The sequence below is a fragment of the Citrus clementina genome, unplaced genomic scaffold, assembly GCF_000493195.1.
Source record: "Citrus clementina cultivar Clemenules unplaced genomic scaffold, Citrus_clementina_v1.0 scaffold_1, whole genome shotgun sequence".
NCBI classification, from domain to species: Eukaryota; Viridiplantae; Streptophyta; class Magnoliopsida; order Sapindales; family Rutaceae; genus Citrus; species Citrus x clementina.
The window spans coordinates 8,096,230-8,122,231 of NW_006263303.1; the positions used below are offsets into that span (position 1 = coordinate 8,096,230).

The 26,002-nt window shown below is 37.6% G+C and overlaps 2 protein-coding genes and 1 pseudogene across 2 annotated transcripts in view; 1 reads left to right on the forward strand and 2 right to left on the reverse strand.

The window, feature by feature from the left end:
* The window catches only part of LOC18056145 (probable disease resistance protein At5g63020), a 14,312-nt gene extending 6,118 nt beyond the window's left edge, over positions 1-8,194 (reverse strand). The window contains exon 1 of the mRNA XM_024178305.1: positions 8,071-8,194. Coding sequence (XP_024034073.1) covers positions 8,071-8,167 — 97 coding nt within the window. The 5' untranslated portion in view covers positions 8,168-8,194. The remainder of the gene's footprint in view (positions 1-8,070) is intronic.
* A 995-nt stretch (positions 8,195-9,189) lies between these two features.
* On the reverse strand, positions 9,190-15,195 carry LOC18056146 (mitochondrial-processing peptidase subunit alpha). Its single transcript, XM_006451286.2, has 13 exons — positions 14,992-15,195; positions 13,870-14,118; positions 13,466-13,762; positions 13,204-13,371; positions 12,950-13,117; positions 12,789-12,875; positions 12,497-12,563; positions 12,144-12,241; positions 10,751-10,823; positions 10,584-10,654; positions 10,390-10,439; positions 9,671-9,783; positions 9,190-9,582 (listed from the first exon to the last, which is right to left on the reverse strand). The coding sequence occupies exons 1-13, from the start codon at positions 15,028-15,030 to the stop codon at positions 9,524-9,526; spliced, it is 1,539 nt and encodes a 512-aa protein (XP_006451349.1). The 5' UTR covers positions 15,031-15,195; the 3' UTR covers positions 9,190-9,523.
* Positions 15,196-23,292: 8,097 nt separating this feature from the next.
* Positions 23,293-25,216, forward strand: LOC18056148 (annotated as a pseudogene).
* The last annotated feature ends 786 nt before the right edge of the window (positions 25,217-26,002 follow it).

A 26,002-nucleotide genomic window follows, 5' to 3' on the forward strand; every position in this document is an offset into this window, starting at 1 on the left:
GTGGAGAAGCTGTTGAAAGCAGGATTTATAAGGGAGGCCAAGTACCCAGAATGGATTTCAAATGTAGTCCTGGTAAAAAAGGCCAACGGGAAGTGGAGAATGTGTGTGGACTTCACGGACCTCAATAAGTCATGCCCAAAGGACAGTTTTCCCCTACCCAAAATAGATCAGCTGGTGGATTCAACAGCAGGTCACAGTCTGCTCAGTTTCATGGATGCCTTTTCTGGATACAACCAGATACCCATGGACGAGCAGGATGAGGAAAGCACTGCCTTTATAACTAACATGGGTTTGTTTTGCTACAGGGTAATGCCTTTCGGCCTAAAAAATGCAGGAGCCACCTATCAAAGGTTGGTAAATAAGATCTTCAAACCATTGATTGGATACACTATGGAGGTATATGTGGATGATATGATTACAAAGTCCAAAGAGCCGACGGATCATGTGAAGCATCTAGAAGAGACCTTTGAATTACTGAGGAAGTATGAGATGAAACTAAACCCGGAGAAATGTGCATTTGGGGTCAGCTCGGGTAAATTTTTAGGATTCCTGGTAAGCCACCGAGGGATCGAGGCCAACCCGGAGAAAATACGGGCGGTGACAGAAATGAGGTCCCCACGAACAGTTAAGGAGGTGCAAAGCCTTACAGGGAAGTTGGCAGCACTAAACCGATTCATCTCGCGGGCCACAGATAAATGCCACCCTTTCTTCCAAACCATAAAGAAAGGGAAAAAGATGGAGTGGACATCGGAATGTGAGGAAGCATTTGGGCAGCTGAAGGAATACCTAACCCGGGCCCCATTGTTATCGACTCCGAGAGAGGGTGACCAGCTGTTGCTGTACTTAACAATCTCTAAATGGGCTACCAGCTCGGTATTAGTCAGGGAAGAAGAAGGAAAGCAATACCTGGTATACTACACGAGCAAGGCCTTGGTAGAGGCGGAAACTAGATACCCATTGATGGAGAAGTGGGCGCTAGCTCTAATAACGGCAGCACGAAAACTCCGACCATATTTTCAGGCCCATCAGGTTATTGTTATGACCGACCAGCCCCTTCGGCAAACACTTCAAAAACCAGATGCATCGGGTCGACTAGTAAAATGGTCCGTAGAGCTAAGTGAGCTCGACCTCTCCTACAGGCCCCGAGGAGCAATCAAGGTCCAAGCTCTGGCTGAATTTATGGTTGACCGAGCCGATACAGGAAAAGAAATTCGGGAGGAGCAAGCAGCAGAGCAGGAGAAACCAGAGGGGTTGTGGTTGGTAATGGTTGACGGATCATGCAGTGAGCAAGGATCCGGAGCAGGAGTTGTAATACGGAGCCCAGAAGGAACCGAAATAACGTATGCAGTGAAGTTTGACTTTCAGCTCACAAACAACCAAGCTGAATATGAGGCCTTTATCACCGGCTCGGACTTGCACACGCTCTAAGAGCAGAGAGGGTAGAAATTCGAGCAGATTCCCAACTGGTGTGTAATCAGCTCAATGATCAGTTCCAAGCAAGGGGAGAGAAGATGAGTCTTTATTTAAAGAAGGCGAAGCAGATGGTTGGGCTTTTCTAAGCAGTGGAGGTAAAGCAGATTTCCCGGAATGAGAATTTCCGAGCAGATATGCTGGCTAGGATGGCAGCCATTGCAGATCCTAAATTACCGAAGTCAGTTCCACTAGAGGTAAGGACCTCACCAAGTATTGAGGAAGAAGCAGAGGTGATGAGAGTAAGTATTGGAGAATCCTGGATGGACCCGATTCGCGCATATGTCCGCGATGGAGTTTTACCAGAGGACAAAAGGCAAGCAAGAAAATTAAAATGCCGAGCAGCAAGGTATACGCTACTGGATGGAGTGCTATACCGCCGAGGGTTCACCTTGCCCCTTTTGAGATGTTTGGATGATGAGGAGGCGGATTATGTGTTGAGAGAGATTCATGAGGGAATATGCGGCAATCATTCGGGAGCAAGAACTTTGGCCTTCAAGGCACTCCGGCAAGGATACTTCTGGCCAACCATGCACCAGGATGCCAAAAGGATGGCAATGAATTGTAAAACATGCCAAAGCTTCTCCGAGGTTCCTGCACAACCCCCGGAAAAGCTGACGGCTATGACATCCCCGTGGCCTTTCGCTCAATGGGGAATCGACTTGATTGGTCCATTGCCTAAGGGACGAGGAGCGGCAACACATGCAATTGTGGCAATAGACTACTTCACCAAGTGGGTGGAAGTAGGAGTCCTCAGCCAGATCACAGAGAGGAAGACAACAGATTTTATTTGGAAAAATATCATCTGCAGATATGGGATCCCCTACGCCATCATCACAGACAATGGGAGGCAATTTGACAACGGCAACTTCAGGGAATTTTGCCGAAACCTGGGGGTGGACCTGAAGTTCTACACCCCCGCACACCCCCAGGCAAACGGACAAGTGGAAGCAGCCAACAAGGTGATAAAGAAGCTCCTAAAGACTAGATTGGGAGAGAAGAATGGAGCTTGGGTTGACGAGCTACCGGGAGTACTGTGGGCCTACAGGACAACTCACAAAACCGCCACAGGAGAAACACCGTTCGCTTTAGCTTTTGGTCATGAGGCGGTAATCCCAGCAGAGGTTGGAGTAGGAACACATCGGACGGAATATTTCACTAAGGAGCAAAATGACGAGCAGATTTGCTTAAGTCTGGACCTGCTGGAGGAGAAAAGGGAAGGGGCAGTGCAGAAAGTGGCCCAGTGCCAATAAAGGGTCATGCGTTATTACAACAAGAGCGTGCGCGTGAGGCAGTTCCGAGCAGGAGATTGGGTACTTAGGAAGGTGAACCAGAACACCAGGGATCCTAACCATGGCGCTCTTGGCCCAAAGAGGGAAGGCCCGTACCGGGTGATACGAGCCACTGGACCAGGAGCCTATAAATTAGCGCACCAAGATGGACGAGAAGTGAAGAGGTCATGGAACGCCGAACACCTGAAGAAGTATTTCCAGTAAGCAAAGTGCTCTACTAAATCCCCATTTTGACAAGATATCTATGTTAACTGCATCATGGCTTTGCTGCACATGTATGTATTCAGTATTCTTGTAATGCATTCAAATTTCAAATAAAGATTAAAGATGAATTCAGCATGAAATTCCCCTGCTAGTCTAATCAATAAAAGTTTTACCAAGGCAAATCAGTGCCTACTTCTGCTCGGTCAACGAAGGACCAGCAGCTAAATTTACGAAGATTTTACCAAGGCAAGTAAGTGCTTACTTCAGCTCGGTCAACGAAAGACCAGCAGCTAAAGCTACGAAAATTCTACTAAGGCAAATCAGTGCCTACTTCTGCTCGGTCAACGAAAGACCAGCAGCTAAAGCTACGAAAATTCTACTAAGGCAAATCAGTGCCTACTTCTGCTCGATCAACGAAAGACCAGCAGCTAAATTTACGAAGATTTTACCAAGGCAAGTAAGTGCCTACTTCTGCTCGGTCAACGAAAGACCAGCAGCTAAATTTACGAAGATTTTACCAAGGCAAATCAGTGCCTACTTCTGCTCGGTCAACGAAAGACCAGCCGCTAAAGCTACGAAAATTCTACTAAGGCAAATCAGTGCCTACTTCTGCTCGGTCAACGAAGGACCAGCAGCTAAATTTACGAAGATTTTACCAAGGCAAGTAAGTGCTTACTTCAGCTCGGTCAACGAAAGACCAGCAGCTAAAGCTACGAAAATTCTACTAAGGCAAATCAGTGCCTACTTCTGCTCGGTCAACGAAAGACCAGCAGCTAAGGCTACGAAAATTCTACTAAGGCAAATTAGTGCCTACTTCTGCTCGGTCAACGAAAGACCAGCAGCTAAATTTATGAAGATTTTACCAAGGCAAGTAAGTGCCTACTTCTGCTCGGTCAACGAAAGACCAGCAGCTAAAGCTACGAAAAATCTACTAAGGCAAATCAGTGCCTACTTCTGCTCGGTCAACGAAGGACCAGCAGCTAAATTTACGAAGATTTTACCAAGGCAAATCAGTGTCTACTTCTGCTCGGTCAACGAAAGACCAGCCGCTAAAGTTACGAAAATTCTACTAAGGCAAATCAGTGCCTACTTCTGCTCGGTCAACGAAAGACCAGCAGCTAAATTTACGAAGATTTTACCAAGGCAAGTAAGTGCTTACTTCAGCTCGGTCAACGAAAGACCAGCAGCTAAAGCTACGAAAATTCTACTAAGGCAAATCAGTGCCTACTTCTGCTCGGTCAACGAAAGACCAGCAGCTAAAGCTACGAAAATTCTACTAAGGCAAATCAGTGCCTACTTCTGCTCGGTCAACGAAAGACCAGCAGCTAAATTTACGAAGATTTTACCAAGGCAAGTAAGTGCCTACTTCTGCTCGGTCAACGAAAGACCAGCAGCTAAAGCTACGAAAATTCTACTAAGGCAAATCAGTGCCTACTTCTGCTCGGTCAACGAAGGACCAGCAGCTAAATTTACGAAGATTTTACCAAGGCAAGTAAGGGCCTACTCCTGCTCGGTCACCGAAGACCAGCAGGCAATTTTGCGAAAATTTCGCTAAGGCAAACGGATGTCTATTCCTGTTCAATGCACTAAAAAACCAAACAGGAAAACTAATAGAGAGCATTCAAAATTTTTTTTTTTATAAATGTTTAAATTGTTTACAAAACAAACGCAAATCTAGAGCTTATACAAAAAATAGGCCTAAAGGTTAGGAGAATCAACGGCTCCAGCAGCTGAAGGATCAGCGAGCTCGGGAAGTGAGGGATCAGCAACATCAGGAGGTGGAAGATCAGCAATGCCGAGAGGAGGAGGCATGGACCCTTGACCCACTTCGAGAGTGCGTCCCCCAACTTCCCCCTCTTGCACGCCATCCGAAGAAGCCTCCACCTGATCCTGCCCGCCCTGCTCCTTATCACCCTGGCCGACCTCAGCCATGTACCTCTCCACTCCAGCCTCCAGCTTGCTCATGTCCAGCTCGGGATATTCTTCCTTAAGCACAGACATTATGCACTTATAGGAGAAGGCAACCCCAGAGTCATACTCGGCATCCAGCCGATCGTCCACATCAGCAGATTTGCCTTTCTCCTCAGCCAGCTGCTCACTCAAGGATTTGATTTCCCCCTCAAGGGCGGCCCTCAGAGTATCCCTTTCAATTTGAGTAGCATGGAGATCAGACCTCAGGTCACCCAGCTCACCCTCGAGTTTGGAGGAAGTGGATTCAGCAACCGCAACTCTCTCCTCTAGCTCCATAATTTGCTTGTTCAGCTCAGCCAGCTTCTCCTTAGAGCGATCAGCAGATTCAACTTTCTTCTTCAATTCCTGATTGTCAGCTTAGAGTTTCTTCTCATGGCGCGCGGACCCAATCTTGTAGCACGAAACCATGGTGGCCAACCTGAAGGACACTCTCTGAACGGAAGCAGCTAATTCGGAGAGGTTCATACTCTCGATGTCCTTCACCATCTTGGGCCCCATCGCTTTTTTGTAATCCTTCTGATACGGGCTCAGGTAGTCCACTTGATCTCGAGATAGTAGAGGAGAAGAGCGGTCCCCAGACTGCAAGCTGACCTCAGGACTCTTGTCGGAGGTTTTCTTCCCAACACTCTTACGAGGTGGAGGTGGGGGCAAAGCAGGAACATGCGCCTTGGAAGGACCAACGCTAGGTTTCTTTGGGGGAGGAGGAGGGTTGCTGGAGCTGCTCGAAGCCCGACCACGCTTTCTGGTCATAGCACTGAGAATCTTGCTATCCATCCCGGCGGCTATATCCACTAAGCCCGAGCCGACCAGACTTGTTGGTGACAGGAGGTCTTGGCAGGTAGACGCGTTCAATAGAGCTGTTTCCACCTGAAGCAAAGGCCGATCTTCAAGCCCCCCGATCAGACCCCACGACTCTGAAATAGCACAAAAGGTTAAAGAACCCAATAAGTAGCAGTCTAATTAAGAACATAGGCAAAAATGAACGACCTGGGGTGACAAAATGGGTGGGAAGATAAATGTCCCCACCAAGCGACCGAACTGCTGGACACCAGTTCCCTCCAGCAAAGAAGAATTTGTTCTTCCAATTTTTACATGAAGATGGAAACCTAGTGATCGGTTTCCTCTTGGCAGAACTGGACATAAAATAATACCAGCCTGCCTCCTTTGGGCTACTCCGCAGCTGATACAGATCTTTCACTTCGACAAGAGAAGGCTCCTCCGACCCACACCTCTCCCACAACACAAACATCGCCGAGAGAACCCTCCACCCATTTGGGTGTAGCTGACCTGGGGCCAGGTGCATACCGCCCAGTATCTTGGCAAAGTAAGGTTGAAGGGGCAGCCGAGCTCCTAGTCTGAAACTCTCCAAGTGCATCGTCACATACCCTTTCGGAGGCCGACTAAGGACATCGCCTTTTCCAGGAACTACAAGAAGAACCTCGCTGGGGATGTTGTAGAGGTTCCTAAGTTTAAATAGGTCAGTGGGGGTGGTGGCACAAGCCATGAAATCAATAGGGTAGGAATCAGCCTCCACCCTATGGCCTAGGTTCCTTCTCTGAGCAGATCGGCTCGGTCTGGAACTGCTCCCCTCACCATCGCCAACTCCTTCAGAGATCCCAACCCCACCAAAGCTGTGGTTCTCACCTGAGCCCGACGCAGGTCCACCTCTATTTTTTACAAGCGCTAGTTCGGGGGAGGAAGAGACAACCAGAGGGTGTGGGTACTCAAGGGTATCCCTGCCATGGGATGGACCTACACTACTGGAGGGACCCAAGAAATCGGTGGGTATTGGCACGTTGAGGCCTGAATCCCCTGATTCTTCATCACCCTCATCAACAATTAACTTTCTTTTCCGGTTTGACATATCGGAATCTCAAAAGAAAAACTAAAACAAACCCAAGTACACGAATACAAAAAGGGGCAACACAGAATCCAATCAACAACAGCCAAAGAAAAGGTTAAAGGCTATACCTGGAACAGACGGACACTGATAGCGCTGCCATGACAGAGACAACACCTAGCAAATGGATACTCCGGACGCTGGGAGTATGAGCAAAGTTCAGAGAAAATTTGGTTAACGGCGGAGGAACGAGTAACAAGATGATGATGACTCCAGTCTAGGGATTTGAAACGAAAAGGGGGAAATGAAAGCATTAAAGTGATGGAGACGCACCGTACATCGAGGACAGATAGCCCGTCATTTCAAATTTCAAAATATGAAGAGTCTGCGGATGCCACGTCACCAACTGTTACAAGAGGCCAGGGTAGATGCAAGCCCAGATACGCAATGGACATGCTCATTTAGGCCCATGCTCAGGTCAAAACCTCCCCTGAAGAAAAGAAATCCTCAGGTCCGTCCCTGTAGATAGAAAACCAGAGGAGAAGCCCCCGGATTGGCAAGATTTGACAATCAGTTTCTACTCTTGACTCATTTCACTCACAAGACCAGAAACTGGGGGACTGGTGTTAAGTAAATAAAAGCACCAGGTCGGTCATGCTACTATTTCCACCCCGGCATGAATCACCTCAGCCAAATGGTACGAGCAGAGCAGGGGAAACATGAGCCGAGCCGAGACGAATACTGACCAGAGGTATATACCGAGCCGGTACCCGTACCCCAAAAAGCGGAAACACGATCTCACAGAATCGCGACAGTTGCGCTTTCCCAGAATCGTTGCGGGAGATGTGAGATCCCACGTTTGCCCATGATGCAACAGTTAGAGTCCCATGAGGGGCTGCCATTGCCCAAAAAAGGTGGGATGAAGGGCAAACGGGAACGTGGGGACAGCGGCTATAAAAGAAGAAGAAATCGACGAATAAGGGGACAGAAAAACTGAAAAGAGGGAAAACGCTGCCAAATTGCAACCAGGCCATTTCCTTACAAATTTCTAATAAACACCTTAAATCCAAATTACACTGTTTTCCCGTAAACACCTTGTACTAACTTAGGCATCGGAGGGTTTACGCCGGCAAAACCACCGGCGTCTCTGATCCGTTTTCGGTGAACGCAGGTCTAGTGAGAGAAAGGAGGATAATTCCAGCCTTAGCGGTTCGTGCAGCAGTCGATAACTTAAACGTTGGTGAAAGAATCTGGTCGGTCTAAGGACGAGCAGATTTTGGCATCAACAATTACCTTGGAGACCCCATATATTTTCAGCTTCTCCAGCAACAAAAGATAGAGCTGAACCAATTGACTCAGATGATAAGAAGCTGGAGATGATGTTACCCATTTCTCAAAGAAATGGTTGCAACTTTGAAAAGAGAGAGAACTATGTTTCTGAGGGAACTGCAATGCCCAGTAGCAGTTGTGTGGGCAAGAAAACATTGAATTACAACCACAGAAAAGTGAAAGCTTTGAATTAATTAGGCTCGCTCATCCCAATTCCCAACTGCCACCCTCACTATCAGGTGCGAGTATCAGGTGGTTCGTGTATAAATATTGGGCAATTAATATTGAAGGTACTTTTCATTAAAAAAAAAAATATTGAAGATGAATTATTAGGACAAAAATGAGATTTGCCCAAAACTCGATAACTCCGTCCAGATTTTGATTGATCGGACATAAAATTGCTCTGTAGTTAGGGGTGGGCACGATTCGGTCCAGTTCGGTTCGGATTGAAATTAAACAGAATTAATTTAAATCGATTATTTTATAAACAGAATTAAATAAGAATTAAATTCAATAAAAATCGAATATAAACAGATCTTTTCGAATCGGTTCGGTTCGGTTCGATTTTTTTAGTTTTGGGCCTATTAGGCCTGTTTTGAGTTTTTAAATTTTTAATCTATTAAACCTCATGAATGTAATAATTTTTTTCAATAATTAATTTATCCTAATTTTATTACAAATATTAACAATAAATACAATATATTCAAAACACATTTTATCACTAATATCTTACTAACTACTAATAAAGTACTTACCAAATATTTTAATTATCTTAAACAACCAATTAAAATTTAACATGTCTATTTAAATAAAATTCCAATAATAATCCAATTTTTCAGTTCAACTGAGTGAACCGAATACCGAACTTGCATTTCAAATTTTTTACAAACCATATATTTCGGTTATTTTTTAAAATTAAAACCAGTTCGAACGAAACGATTCGGTTTTCTCTAGTGTACGGTTTTTTTGCCCACCCCTATCCGTAGTGGTGTATTAAAGGAGCCTCACATTTAGGTCAAAACTTGCCATGGTACCGAGGCAATCAAGAGCAAAATCGGAGGAAAAAAAAAATGGAACACAAACAATATCAAAGGCAATTTCATCACATTCAACAGCCACAGTCAAGAGTTACCGCTACCAGCTATTTGAATTGATTCCCTTTGGATAATTTCTGGAACAAACTACAAAAGAATATGAGAAATATTTCTAGGAGGCAATTAAGTTTGTCAATACAGCATCATATTTAAAACTGCTGCTTGCTTAAAACCCAAATTATTCATAAAAATGGGAGTGTCATGAAAATCTCTTATTTTGAACTGCAGTTGACCGGAAAAGAGCTTCAAAGGAATGCAGATGCACAACAATATAGACAACGGGTAAGGAGCCTGCCCAGTTTGATACCAAAAAGGAAAAAAAATCAATTTTTTTTTGACTTGAACTTGCTGCTGACTGCATCATAGCTTGGGACATTGATGACTGCAAGACGAAAGAGGGAAGCCGTTAAAGATAATCACAGAAGGAAACCAATACAACAGAACAGATTCTCACTGAACCCATAGCATACCATCTCCATATGATGCCATTGTGAGAGGAGATGAAAGAAGCTTCTGTGCTACGGAAGCAATATCCTTTGCTGTAACTCCTTCCACAGTCTTCAAGAAATGCTCCACGGGTTTCCTACAAAATAAGAGACATTTTAGGAGGAAAACATACAACTAATAGGTATTGAGGTTAGGGCAAATTTTATCACCAACAGAGAGCAAAGCAGAAGATGGAAGATCTCTGCCATCTCAGAGGCACAGTCAGAGACGATGAAATTATAAAGTAATGCTCAATGTGATTTTGGGATAAAATACACTACAATTTCCCAACATGTTAGGTTCTGTATAAAGATCATGTGAACATAGATTCTTGGTTAGACACCAGTCCATGAACTAAAATTTGAAATTCGGAAACGAATATATCAGAAACACACCATCACCATGGAGAAACAGAAAGAAGGTTATATCTATAATAGACTTTTGTGTTTGAACTATTTCTAAAGTTACTGTAAGGTGTCTGCAATAACTCACACAAAGCAACTTTCCCATGCTCCAACTAGTTCCAGGTAAATTAAAAACTAGTAATAACAGAGATCATTGAAAATATCTGCACCTGCAGCATTCTACTTATTGATGTAAATACACAATAAAATACCAGACACATACAGGAAAAAAAGAAAATAAAATGTATGAGAACATATCCTTGAGGTTAAAATACTAGATATCAGGTCTCCATCCATACCTCTCACCATATGTCAGAACTTGTCTACCTATGTCTTCGGAAACAACCATCTGCAAATAAAAGAAAAAAATTAAAAAAGAAAATCATAAAAGGGAAAGAAACAAAAAGCTAAAATAAAGTTGAGCATTGATCCCTAAATGGAAAAAAAATATTATCTGCGATCAAGAAATTGAGGGAAAAAAAAAATTACATACTCTTGATTCCAAATTCATCAAAATAGCTGACTTGGTTGACTGTTTGGCGCGGTCTAGCTGTACTTGATCAACTGCATGGAGCATATGGTGAAGTGTAAGTCACTATTAAGCTAACTACCAGATCATCATGCCATATATATACTAGAAGATTAAGGTATGGGGCAAACCTTCTCCTGGAGTTGCCACAGAAATAAGCTCCCTCGCTGCTAAATCAATAGCTTTTGATACGAAATCAGAGCCCTGAATCCAGATACATAAGCATAAAGGAAAATTCCACTACCATTCAAGCATTCGTGAAGAAAAATAACACATCACATAGCCTTGACGAGAATAACTGGTGCTAATCAGGGAAGATTGTAGAAATACGTCCATGTATCATGCAACAGCTTTCACTACCATCCAGCCATGCCTTCATTACTTTATTTTCTCACATGGAAAGCTGTCAGTTAACTTATTCCCATAGAACATTATTTAATCATAGGATATTATCATTTTCGCACCAAAGGTATTCTGACACATCATGTCAGTACCATGGTTTGGTAAAACCATCAATTTACCACCAAACGTTTAAACTGTTAGCATTTTCCCACCATTCCGTTAAAACTCAATTAATATATAACGGAAAATTCATAAAAGGTCAATTTTACCCCTGGAGCGTAAAAGACGATTTTGCCCTTTAAGAAGGAAGAACAACAAATGATGATTTAATTACAAAATTCATAAAAGGTTAATTACATGGTCTTTCAAAAGATCAATTTTACAAAATTCATAAAGGACAATTTTTGCCCTTTAAGAAGGAAGAACATCAAATGATGATTTAATAACAAAATTCATAAAAGGTTAACTACATGGTCTTTTACGCCCCAGGGGTAAAATTGACCTTTTATGAATTTTTCGTTACATATTAACTGAGTTTTAACGGAATAGTAGGAAAATGCTAACATTTTAAACGTTTGGTGGTAAACTGATGGTTTTACCAAGCCGTGGTACTGACATGATGTGTCAGAATACCTTTGGTGGGAAAATGATAATATCCCTTTAATCATTACAAACTTACACCAGGTAGATTCTAAGCCATGAAAACATAACCCAACCCTCTGATAAAATCAGACGCAATCCCACCGAGATGTCCACACGGGCATCCCATAGTTTTACCCAAACCTTGATCACCTACATTGCAAGATTATACCAAGTCTATATTTGTTTAGTCTTTTTTGACAAGAAATCAAAATCAACATTGTTCTGATAATTTCTTTTTTGAACTGCAATAACCAGTTAAAGAAAAAGTCTAGTTGATAACAATCAATAAATGGGGAGGTGTACCCTATCACCAAACATCTTACGCAACAATACTACCTTAAAAAATGGGTATAGTTGATATTGCAATAGTATAGTAGGATAAATATTTTTTTCCCAGTTCAGAAACTATGCTTGCCCCATACTTAATAATCCGAAGATGATCTTTGGCTTGGCCCTGGGAACAAGCAACCCGCTAAAGCCGTCCAGTCTATTCTGAAGGTGTAATGCAGGTAACAAAGTGAAGTTCTAACAGTGACTTACAGTTGTACCCTGGATTCCAAACATGCCAGAATGATTGTAGATGTTGCTGAATGCTGAAAAGGACTGAACTTGCGGGAACTCATTCAAAACACGACGATCTGTGCAGTATAAAGTTTTACAAGTCAAAGTTATTTAAAGAGGACAAGGTACAATTCCAAGATGTAATTGCAGATTACAGGCTCAATCTATAAAACAAAAAGCATTGTTTAATACGAAAAAGAAAACAATGACAAAGGCATCCATTTGACAATCCACGTATCACAAGCAAAACTCCAAAATTATGCAGCCCACTGTAAGTATTCAAACTCAGCAATAGACCTGTAAGAGATAAAAGTATGATTGGATTCACTTACACAGCCTTGAGTACATTCCTTTTCCAGGGCCCCCAGCTGAGAATGATCCACCTCCTCCCAAAAGCATCTATAATATAATTATATTATATTTATAATTTCAGTAAAAGCCATGGAAAGAAAAATAAAGATGCAAGCCTTGGAAAGAAAAAATAAAGATGCATGAGTTTCTCATAAAGCGAAGATGTAAATAAAAGGAACCATCAATATACCAAATCCTAATCACATGATTGCAAAATGTATTAAAAGGAAACATTATAAGTTTGAACTCATCATGGGGATTCGATATCATAACCTGGAGAACTGTCAAAGTCATGGCATCCTTATCCTTATGCCAACCACCAGGAAGTTCAAATGCAAGAACAAAATGGGTTAACTGGTCCTGGAAGGGAAAACCAGAGTTAAACCTCCCCTAACTAGATAAGAAGACAGAAGATTAAATTTTATATAACATACCCCTGAATCAGCTTGACAACGATAATCACCTCCAGTGTACACAGATTTGGGCTCTTCGCGAGGATGGATACTGGGTAGGTCAGATAAAAGTGGTTCTGCTACAGACACCAACTGGTCATGTTCAACACCAGAAGCAGCAAGTACCATCCGAGGACCAGTATAATTTTCCTGAAATTCTCGGACAAAATCTCAGTTAGAGGATCTTGTGATTTAATTAGCGAAAGAAACAAGCATCTCCCACATAATGGACTTACAGCAACAAATTCTTCGAGAAGTGTAGAGTTTAATCTATTTATAGCAGATTCCGGGGCTAGAAGAGGATTAGCCAATGCACCAGAGTAACCAGCTGAGTGAATTGCCTCCAAAAGCAAGCTTTGAGGATTGTTGGAAACCTCACTAATCTCAGATTTCACCTTTGTGAGCTGCAGGACATAAAATGTCACGTTCATGAGGATTATAATAAATATAACATTGAACAAGAAATGTATGCAGATGCGAACAAAGTGACAAAGGTACCTGTTCGTTGACCTCCCAATCCAGAAAAACAGGGTTTCTCACACAGTCAATAAGAAGCTCTACCATTTCAGGAACATAAGTTTTCAAAGCATCAAAGGAGTAACCCATCTGCTCCCTAGAAGCTGAGGCTTGGACATTGCCACCAATTGCCTCCACTTCTCGCACAATACGCAAGTGACTCCTATTTCTTGTACTTCTAAAAGCCATACGCTCAAGCAAGTGTGTTGTCCCAAATGAGATTGGTGACTCATAAATTGAACCACAACCAACATATAACGATATTGAGGCTACAGGACTCTGGTAAGGAAACAGAACAAAATAACCACTTTTTTCATTAAAAATTTAAAAAATAAAGAAAAACAATTTTCCCAAAATCAAGAGACCTTAGGCATACACATACATACCACTGATGTTTCCGAGGCAATTTTGACACCATTTGGTAGAGTAGAAATCTTGGTTTTACCAGGTTCAACATAATCAGGCAATGAAGGTGGAAGAGAGACACCCGGAAGTGGAAAGTCCAGAGAAGGTGAAGAACTGGACCGTTCCCCAGTCAACCAGCTAAAGAGACCACCCGAAGAGGATGAAGTTGAAGCAACGGCACTGGAACTTGCAAATCTTGTGGCTGAAGGCACCCTACAACGCACATGGCCCTGTTTTCATAATGGAAATCAGATAATTACCCATATGCAATGACACAAAATAAACAAGCACCACCGGCCAGATCACAAGTGAATGAGAAAATCTACCAACAAATGCTAAAACACTATTTAGTCAAAATTTTACTTCTTCATATTAAGTACTAACCATTCCACTAACTTGCAAACCTTTTCTTAGCTGTTCTTTATTTTTTTTTTAAATCTCCAAATTTATTTATTTATTTTCGTAACTTGCAGCAAAGAAACAAATAGCTAAATTCTAATACTTTTACAAAATATGTCAAAGTTCCTATACTAATGCAAGCTTGCAGAAATATTATTTGCATAGCTTTATCCCATAAAGATTTAAATGAACTGCAATTGGATCACTGGATCCTCGCATTTTGGCTCCATCATTTGGTTTCTTAATGAATGGAACCACTTGAGCATAAATTCCCATAAACCAAAATGAAACAGTTGTCCTCGCTGTAAATAATTATAAAATGTCCACATTCGACAACATTAAAAATTCAGCATCAAATGCAACTTCAAACGAGAATATCAATAAATTGAATCAAAATTATTAGCATCGCCTTTTTCTTTATTCTTCCTAGTTCCTATTGCATTTTTGCACAAATCAAATAACATGATGATTATAATAGCAACCACAAAATCGCCAGCGAAGAAGTATCAACAGATCTACCAGCTATAGATTCACCGCAACCACAGATTCAATCACCAATGAAACAACAAGAATCAAATCCAATTCAATCCGAGTAGTTTATTATTGTAATATGATAGTGATAAGCTCACGCAGATTGAGAAACAGAAAACAGAAGAAACGAATAAAAATTAGGGCTTTGAGAGGATCGAGAAGTCACTACCGACCTTGAGGGCTCGAAGACGAGAGGCTGCGTTTCTGTACATGCTGATTGATTTGATAGTCAATTCTCCAAAACCCTAATTTGAACGGGACAAGTGTTGAAGACTGGCAGCTAATCGAGAGAAAGAGGCTCTCCCTCTCTCTCTATTGCAGTTGGGTTTACTTGGAAGTGATGGACACGCGTGAGCGATCTGGTGCGTTAAATCATTTTCTGTTGATTTTATCTCAACCGTCTATTTATGACAACTTGGCTGGGTATTTCGCTTCCATTTCTTTTGCTTTTATTTTTATTTTTTTGAAAGAGAGAGCTTTTATTTCTAAATTTGATTATTTATCGGTATTTTCCTTTTTTTTTTCAGTATAACGGCGCATGTAGAATACTCAGGCATGGCGATAACAAAGCTGAGGACCCGTTTGGGTCTGATTTCTAGCAGATGGGCTGTGGTGTTTGGAAAAACCCCTAGGAGTGTAGCTCCACAGCCCAGCTGATGGTCTTTTCTTTTTTCTTTTGTTTTCAATTTCATAACTTTTGTAATAATTGTTAAATATAAAAATAAAAATAAAATTTATTATTTACCATAATCTATAAGCTTTTTTGTTTTTTTCTTGACAAACTTAGAGTCCATTTATTTAGGATTACCTTTGAGAGGCTTAAGACTTATTTTGAAATGATAAAAATTAATTTTACTGTTTGGTAATTTTTTTTAGAAATTACTTTTGGCAAATTCAGCTCATCTTTGTAGCAGATTTTGGAAAGTAGGATAGGAATAACTTTTCAAAATCTGATTTTAAAAATCAATTTTATACTTAATAACATTCCATATAGATTTTCATATGTATTATAAAAATTCAAAATTATCCTTATTATATGATATAAAATCATTAACTTTAAAGAGCTTATTATTATCATCATCATCAATTATATTGAAATAAAAAAATAAAAAATAAAATTAATAATATAAAATATTTATTTTAGTTATCAATTATTATATATACACAATAAAAAATATTTTATGTGCATATTATAAATGTGTAAATAAATTTTGTTTAATACTATGTCCAATTCAGTCATTTATATTTTTGTGGTAGTTTAACAATAAAATTTCTAAAACACATATGACTATATTTAAAACTCGCAACACTTTTAAAAATAAATTCTACCAAATGTTTAACAGATTTTTTTTTATAACTGATTATTTCTATAGCATAACTAGCAGCAATTATTTTAAAATGTACAACATTACTAATTGACCTTTATCTTTTATCTCACAATAACTGTAGGTTAAACGCCACAGACCTCACTACCATACAAACCCTAATGTTTTGGGAATATGAATAAATTGAAATTGAGCTATGAATGTACTTAACTTTTATTTTGAATACCCATAAATTAAATTTGAAAATTAATTGTTATTTTGCACACCCTTTTAAATTCCAAATTGCCCTTAATTAAACCTCATTAATTAGTGTCTTTTATTCAAATCCATACAAACATTCATCACATCCCAATATAATTCTTTATTAAAGAGGAAAGAAATGTATAAGAAGATAATTTAATTGAAAAATCCAATTTTATGATGAAGTAACAAATATAAATTTTGTAAATTATACATAAGACTAATAAATGGGAAATAAAATAAGTAAATTGATATAAGAGTAGTAAATTGGTGTTTTAAAATTGCAAACAAAACAAATACTTAAAAATAACATAAAATTTGTTAATCAACATTAAACTTTAATTAAAAATAGTTTATTCATTTAATTTAATTAAGCAAAAAAAATCATTTATCAAATAAAAACAAAAAATTTGTATTGAAAATAATTGGAATAAGTTTTATTGAGTTGGTTTAACCGTAATTCCATATTCATGCTAGGAAATTTATAAACTTTTTTTTCATGTTAATTAAGCAAAATTATTTTTCTTGATGTGGATAAAGCCAAAACAAAACAAAAATATATTATTATATTACTAGACATAGGAAATATCAATAAAATTGGACTAACTTTCAGTGTTATTATACTTTATGTAGTTTCAAACTTTACTTCTTACTTATACTAAAATATCATTTAGTGATGTTGTAGAGAAGATTTAGAAAGATGCAAAATCACTTATCTTACAAGTAGTTCTGAAAAATATGAGAAGAATAGTTTTTAAAGTTCAATTTTGAGAATAAATCTTATCCTTAATAAAATTCCACACATATCATCACATGCATTACATAGACCCAAAAATTTAGAAATAAAATCAGTAAATATAGAAGGCAATCATTATTATAATGAGTTTTTTTTGGTAAGTTTTTATTTTTTTCAATAACTCTGATATTAATTTACACTAAATGTTTATTTACAAATTTTATGTTAAATTTTGTAAGTTTTTATTTTGTTTTCCAAAATAATACATCATTTTACTACTCTTATGTTAATTTATTTGTTTTACCTTCTATTTATAAGTTTTATATTATATTGATTAGTTTTTGTTTTATTTACCAATGATATATTAATTTTTATTATTTCTATACTAATTTACTTGTTTTACCTTCCATTTACAAGTTTTATGTTTCAATTATTTAATTTATGTTTGATTTTAAACTTATTGTTGATTTATAAATTTTATGTTATATTTGTAAATTTTTGTTTTGTTTGCCACTGATACACTAATTTACCAATATTATGTTAATTTACTTATTTTACTTTCATTTGAAAGTCTTATATTCCATTTATGTCATTTATGTTTTATTTTACACTGAGTGTTGATTTACAAGTTTTATAATATATCTATAAGTTTTTGTTTTAATTTAGTAATAATACATTAATTTACCTCTCTTATGTTGATTCACTTATTTTACTTTCTATTTACAAGTCTTATGTTCAATTTACACAATTTGTTTTTCATTTTAGGATTTAATATTGATTTACAAGTTTTATGAAACATCTATAAATTTTTGTTTTGTTTACCAATAATACACCAATTTACGACTCCTATGTTAATTTACTTATTTTACCTTCCTTTTACAAGTTTTATGTTCTATTGCCATAATTTTATGTTTTATTTTACACTTAACATTGATTTAAAAGTTTATGTTAAATTTACAATATTATGTTTCATTTACACAATTTATTTTTAATTATGGTATTGATGCCGTAATTTTAATCACGACATCATAGAATGATATAGAAAATCCAATAATTTTGTTTTTTTATGGTTATTGAAATTTCTCTTCATTATCTTAGTTAAAAGAGGATTTTCCTTCTTCAAAAAATTATCTATATTACGTCAAAAATACTTAAATTTGAGCAATATTTTTTCAATAATTTTTTATTTTAGTAATACTAAAAATTGTTTAATTAAAAGTTATTTTGAATAACCCTTAAATGTTATAGGAATTACTTGAATTACGGTTGCAATTCTTTCAATAAATTGAATAGCATACAAAAGACCCAATTTATAAAATAATATTAGTGTCTCAAAAAGAGAACCAATTAGAATAAATAAACTACTAAAAATCTCGAGTCACAACAGCTAGATTTTGTTTCAAGATGAAAGATCATAGGTTTTTGTTGAAGGAGGGATATGCAAAACCAAATAGTGTCATTGCAGAGATATCATTGTCTTCAAATTGAAGATGAAGCTCTCTTTTTAGCCTCTTTTATTGCACAACAACCAAGAAATAAAGGCACCGATGATGAATTGCATGTGAGATTCATTGATATTCTTTTAAAGGTTATCAAGGGCTGCTTAAGTAAATAATAATAATAGAGACAAGTATCAAAAAGAACTCGACGAACACAAGTACATTCTCCACCGAGCAGTGCTTAAGTATGGGCAGCTTGTTAAAGGGAAGACTAATCATAACAATAGATCTTTTTGGCTCTGGCAGATTGATAAGGAATTAAAGGATGTTTTTTATGATCTGGCTTCATTTATAAAGTTGACAATGCAAGCCAAGTATGATGATGATTTTGTTGCTTATATGCATGATGTTGAGAGAATAATGAATGATTATTCAAAGATTCTTGACCAAATTGATGCATGGGTTCGTGGGAAATTATTCAAGAAAAAACTGGCTATAGGTGGTGAAGAAATTGCAGAGGTAGCTAGTGACTTGACTGGAATACCAGCTTCTTGGCTTTGTATAAATCCTGAAAAAAGATACAAGACAATTTAAGAATGGTTGAAGAAGAGTGTAATTGGACAAAATGATTCAATTAATGTAATTATTGATGTCTTGATAAAGAAGCCACCTAAAGCCGAAGACAGATTATTAAGGCGACCGTTAGGGCTTGTCAAGATGGCTGGTGAATCAAATTGGTTCTCCAGTAACGACAGCATTTGAGGCTTGAGAAGCTTTAGAAAGTCACGTGATACTCACTTGCATATAACAAAAACCCGACTTTACAAGACGATATGTTAATCGTGCGTTTTTTGTCAGCAGCTTAAGTAACCACGTGAGGAAGCATGTGCTGAAACTTGAATTCAATTAGTTAAGTTTGTTAACTACATGCCAACAAATTGTACAATCTAGAAATAAGCCTGCTATTGAAACGAAGTATAAAGGCTGGGTTTTGAGTGCTAGTTGGGCATGATTCTAAAGTCCTGTAGAAAGAGATTTGAGAGAGAGAAAATGTCATCTCGTTCTCTGTAAAATCTAGTATAAGGCTCTGTAACTGTCTCCGTTGTTGAATCAATAAAACTCATCTAAAGGCTTCTTATGTGGATGTATGCTGAGCATTCTGTGCGCACCTGAACCATGTAAATGTTTGACGTCTGTTGATTTTGTTCTTGGTTCTTGTTTATTATTGTTTCTTGATTAATTCTTGTTGTTGCATTGAGTGTGATATGATCTATTCAATCTTGTATTTGTGCAACTTGAATTAATTTAATCGAAAAAATCTTGCGCAGTGATCAGCCTTGTTTAGTTCAAGAATAAGCTGATTACTACAAGGTTGTTTCTCTTCGCCGGACCCAATTGTTCTAAAAAGGCAAAGCTTGAACTAAGCATTTTGTTGGTTCACTTGCTACAATGGTGAGAAATAGGCATTGTGTGTTACTTTTGGACAAGATAGGGAAGACTAATTCCTCTGTTATTGATATTTTTTTTTTTTTGTTAAGATTATGATAAGTTCATATTTTGAGGCAAAGGACATAGAAGGAATAAATGTCGCCATTGATATTACAAACACATTGATTATTATGCCATCGAACTTGAAAGATGAACAAGTGTATGAAGTGATGCTTACTACATCGTTTGGGTGAGTTAATCAAGTGACGAGAAGGTTATTTAAGGCTGAGTTGCTCAACTTGTTGGATAAATCGATAGTGGTTGATTTGGTTGTTCCTTATTGGATTCTACTCGGCTTTTGTTGAGAGAATGGGTGTGATTGTGTGTTCTTCAACTATAGCATTAGTTCATGTTGCATCAAATGCTGCAAGCAAGTATGGTGAAAACAGACATGGATTGAAGAGATGGGTAGATCAGAGAGTAGCGTTTCCTATGATGTCAAAGATGATTGTTGGACATGATGGAGTTGCGGAAAACATCACAGTTTACATTGGCTTTATAGAAGATCCGACATCTAATTTGAAGTGCAGCTGATGAAGTCAAATGCAATATGCATGCTGTTTTCTTGATGTTGTTGATTGAATCAGGGTACGTTTGGGGCAGCTATACTATGGCAATATGTAGTTCTTTTAATTATAGCTAGAAAAGTTAAGAATATAGTTGTTGATTTTTATTCAATTCTTCATTTTTTTAAAAAAATTATTTCAGTTTGCAGGTGCCTTGTAACTTAAAGAAGCATATTTGATAAAGAAACTGAACATCGTGAAACAAAATATTCATTACATGAAATCAACAATGTATCACCCACCAAATATTCATTAGTTCTCTTGAGAGACTTAAAAATGATTTTGAAAATCTAAAAGTTAATGCTAGTGTTTGGTAAAAAAATAAAAATCAAAATCATTGTTGAATCTCAATTGAAGATAGCCAATCAAGAAACCCCAAGACCTATTAAACTCTGTGATATTTGATAAAGAAATTGAAAATAACCACACAAGAAATGAAAACAAATCAGAATCAGCAAGCAAGGAACAACAGTTTATAGTGGTTCGGCCTGGAGATGGCCTACATCAACTGAAGAACAGAGCAACAGTCTTTATTCAATCACCAAGATCAGGATACAAGCTTAAAGACGAAGTTACAAGCTTTTCACACCCTAATTTCCCTTTTCTTAAGACTATATATACCCGCCAAAGAGAGTTCAGAAAGTTCCCTTATTAGTCAACTGCATTCTGGTTTTGTTATCAGCACCCAGAATTTTCCCGCTTTTGTAACAGAACATAATAGCCTCCTAGACACCTGTTTCTATCACGTTAATTACAAGCCCAAAATGATGACTTAACCAGCCATATAGATAAGTGAAAGCACGTGATGACCACGTGCTCTACTTATTCAGATATAGATGACACAACATCATTGTCATACGAGCTAATTAGAACATCAACTGACATGTCATATAGCATTACAACTTCGAACCGACAAAACGTATGAACTTTTGGAAACTAGTTTCAGAGCTCACACTTCAACAATCATTTTTGTCAAAATCAGCCCCTTTTACAACTGATTTTGAAAAGAAGAAAATGAGTAACTTTTATATTCTAATTTCGAGAATTAATTTTATCCTTTAATACAATTCCATAAATATCTTTAAAATTATCTAAACCCAAAATTATCCTTATTAAAATTGGAAACAAAATCAGTGCTTTAATAAATTTTTATTATAATTCATCAACATAAATTTATTAATATTAATTTATTGGTCGAATTATTATTAAATTTGTTTCATTATATTATAAATTTAATTATCAATTGTTTTAAGATAAAAAAAACCAATATATTACAAATTTTATTTTAGTAAAAATTATTATAATATACAATTAAAAATATTATATGTACATGTTTTTATACGTATAAGTAAATCTTATCTTACGTTATATATATTTTTAGTCATTTGTTTTCTCTCAACAGTTTAATAGTAAAATTTACTAAATATTCATAAGTGCTTTAAAAACTTACAGCACTTCTGAAAACAAAATTTACCAAACACTTAATTAATTCTCTTCACAGTTGATTATTTTTACAGTACAACTAATAACGGTTATTTTAAAACCTATATCATTCCCAAACTGGCCCTTAGCCATTGATTAGCCAATAAACCAATACAGATCTGTGGCTTTAGACAGCTTTAGCCATTAATCCAACCCAGATTTGTGGCTCCAGACAGTTATTAATGTTAATTTATCTTCGTGACGTGTTGAAAATGAAAGCTTTGTTTTTAAGCAGAATCATAGGTCTGTTCTCATTGATACCTACAAGTAATTTAATGGAATAACCGTTGTAAAACTGTAATGATGAATCCAAATGTTCTCCTGATTTGAGGAGGACGGTATCGAAGGAAGTTTTCCCATTGAATTGGCAATGCTTTAAGTATAACGTTAGATTAATAATTAAAGAGCTGATACGAAACAAATTAAGAGTGCTAGCTAGAATGTTCTGTCAGTGCGCGAGTGGCCCAACAATGCACACGAAGCAAATAGAAACGTCCAATTTGAATAGTATTTGATTCACAAAACAAAGCAATGGAATTATCCTTTTAAGGAATAACCGAATGAGAACAATTCCTTGTGTGACAGGAACTTGAGCCTCTCTGCCGTCGCATTTATAGCATAAACGATGCCAGATAACGAATATTGAGTCGCAAAATGTCCAACATTCCTTTTTCAAACCAACTTTTTTTTTTCATCTGAAATGGTTAAAATCTGCTTATAGATTTCAATTTGGGGTTTACAAACTAGCTCCAAAATCTACTCTCATTAACAACAGTCGAGTGAAATCTACTCTTACCTAAATTAAACATGAACAAAATTATACAAAATGATGTACTAGAATGAAGAGAATATGCCCATCCATTATAGGATAGCAGTTCCACTTGTACGGTGCCATCATTGTGCTTGTTTATGGTTTAAAGAAGAATATAATAAACTGACTATACTTTTCTATTTGGATGTTGTAATTAATTAAGTGGGTTCGCCATGTCCATGTGTAATGCAATTGCATTTGTCCAAATGGCTAAATCTTTGATCTTCAACTTTTTGCTTCTACTTGTCCTGCAGGATGCTATTCCCTCCAATATTGACCTCCTTTTTCTGCAGACCATGCATCTGATTGCGGGTTTTATACACACACACACACACACTCAACTATGCAAGCTGAGGTGCCTCATGGTGTTCTGCAACAACAAAAATGATGGCAGCAGCACTTTTGAATGGCTCGCGATGCTCATCAGGTTTTCGTTGCCAGAATTTTGCTAAGGAACCTACAACTTCACTGCCAAAAACCCGCCCTTTCCCAATGCTGTTAAAGGGTGAGTAATTTCAAAGCTATGTGACCATTTTATTGTATCTTAGTTATCCAACTTACCATTTTATTGTGTTTTAGTTATCTAACTTATTCGATGTGTTCTATAGCTTTCTCGTCTAAGGGATCATCAACATCCACTAGTGCAAAACTGAAATCCTCATTGATGCCATCTCTTTTGGGGGGTGGATCCGTGATCAAGAAAAAAGAAATTAACGTTCTGTCACCGGACATAACGGCACCAATTTTTGCCCCGGAATTTCTTGATGCATTTGATGATGAATATGATGGGGTCATTATTAATCCGGAAAACTTACCCTCGAGTGCAAATGCTTTTGTATCAGCACTTCGAGCGTCTCTATCCAATTGGAAGTTGAAGGTTTGAAGCATGAACAAACACACATTGATTTACGCGATTCTAAAATTATCAGATCATCTCATACATGCATTGATTGTTTAGTGCTGTTATATAGCAAATCAATCTAGGCTTTAGTATAATGTAGGATTCTCTTTCATCAGCCCACTTATATAAATGAGACCCCATAGAGTTCACCCTTTGCGGAAGTGCCTTGAGAATTGACGTGTGAACTCCTATGACATGCAGGGGAAGAAAGGAGTGTGGCTCAAGATACTATCCAAGCAAGCTGATCTTGTTCCAATTGCAATTCAGGTGTGTTAAATTTGTCCAACAACAGAGAGAATATCTAATCATCAATCTTTCATTACGTCACAAACTAATTGCATTGTAATATTTCAACTTCTCTCTTTCTTTTGTTTTCAGGAAGGTTTTAGCTACCACCATGCTGAACCAGGATATGTTATGTTAACTTACTGGATCCCTGTGGAGCCATGCATGCTTCCTGGTAGCCCTTCACATCAAATTGGCGTAGGCGGATTCGTGATGAACGATAAAAGAGAGGTTCAGTTAACTTCTTGTTTTCCCTTTTCTCTTCGCCGCACATTATAACCTATCCTTTCATATTGAAAAATTTTACAACATTTAATTAGGTCCTTGTGGTGAAAGAAGAATGCCCTCGTAGTTGCTCTGGAGTGTGGAAGATTCCTACTGGTTACATCAATAAGGTGATGATGCCTTTCACTTTATAGTGTCAATTCTTTTGTCCTGTTTCCTGAAATGATTGATTCACAAAAGAGTTATACAAAAAAATGTGCTTGTTTTGATTCATCTCAGTCTGAAGATTTATTCTCTGGAGCTGTAAGAGAAGTGAAAGAAGAAACTGGTGTAAGCACATTACAATTATCAATTTCCTGAAATTGCTAATTACAATTCTTTTAACCCGTCCTTGCTTTTGCAGGTTGACACAATTTTCCTGGAAATGGTTGCTTTCAGGTGGAGTTTTTAACTTAACAAAAATATAAGCCAGTTTGTTTGGTTTTTCTAACCTTGTACTCATTGTGTGCGTAGACACGTTCACCTCGTGGCTTTCGAGAAGTCAGATTTACTCTTTGTGTGCATGCTGAAGCCACTGTCCTTTGAAATCACAATCGATGAGAAAGAAATACAAGCTGCAAAGGTAATCAAGATTTGCTCTTTGCTTTTGTCCGTAAGCTCATTGTTTATTTACTTCCTAGTTCCATAGCTAATCCCGTTAACTTTTTGTCCCCTGATCATCAGTGGATGCCTCTTGAAGAATTTGTTAAACAGCCATTTTATTTAGAAGATGACATGTCGAGGAAGGTCATCGACATTTGCATTAAAGCATATGATGATCGCTTTAATGGGTTCATAGCCCATGAGTTGGCCTCAAAATTAGACGGAAAATTATCATGCTTATACCACAATGATTGTTGATTAGGAGAAAATTTAGGGTACCAAACTTGTGTGTGGTGCACAACAGAAAATGTGCATATAATAATACTTTGTAATATGCATACAATATGAGAAAGATCCTGTATCTCCATTTGAATAATGCCCCAGACGAAAGAGCAATGATATTCAGACCCAAAAAAATAAAAAAAATAAAAATTGACATTTTACCTCATGAAATTTTGACCTGAGAAGTCTAAGAATGCAAGACAAGTTTTACCATCCAGAAGAAGCAAAACTGTTAAGAAATCAATCCAATAATAGACTTAGTCTCAGCCATCACAGACCTGAAAAGACAATTAATTTTCAACCATATGGAACATAGAAAATGTGCTATCATGTTGTTTTGTATATTTGGCTACTTGGTAGAACGTTCTGCAACACCCTAAAATAATTTTCCAAAAAGATATATAAATTGGGGGGAAAAAAAATTGAAGGCTTTATGGCTAGCTGTATCCATATAGAAGGACAAGTGTCATAATTTGACCCACTCAAATTCAAAATAAAAGGCTTCAGAGTTGTTGATTTTATTATTTCACAGCTTCTAGATTGAGAATGCCAGGCAATTCTAGAGAGGCCGCAATCGAGTTTCCAAGAACCTCGTGTTTGTTGTTGTTTTAGAAGGAAAAAAAGAAAAAAGAAAAAAAAAATTATTATTTTCGTTGTCCCAAGTCATGGAGTTTCTGTGAGCTGCGGCTGTTTACAAGGCACTCTGGAAAATGACTCCGTCATTCACGCACGCCGACGGTCAATCTCTAGAAAAAAGTTGAC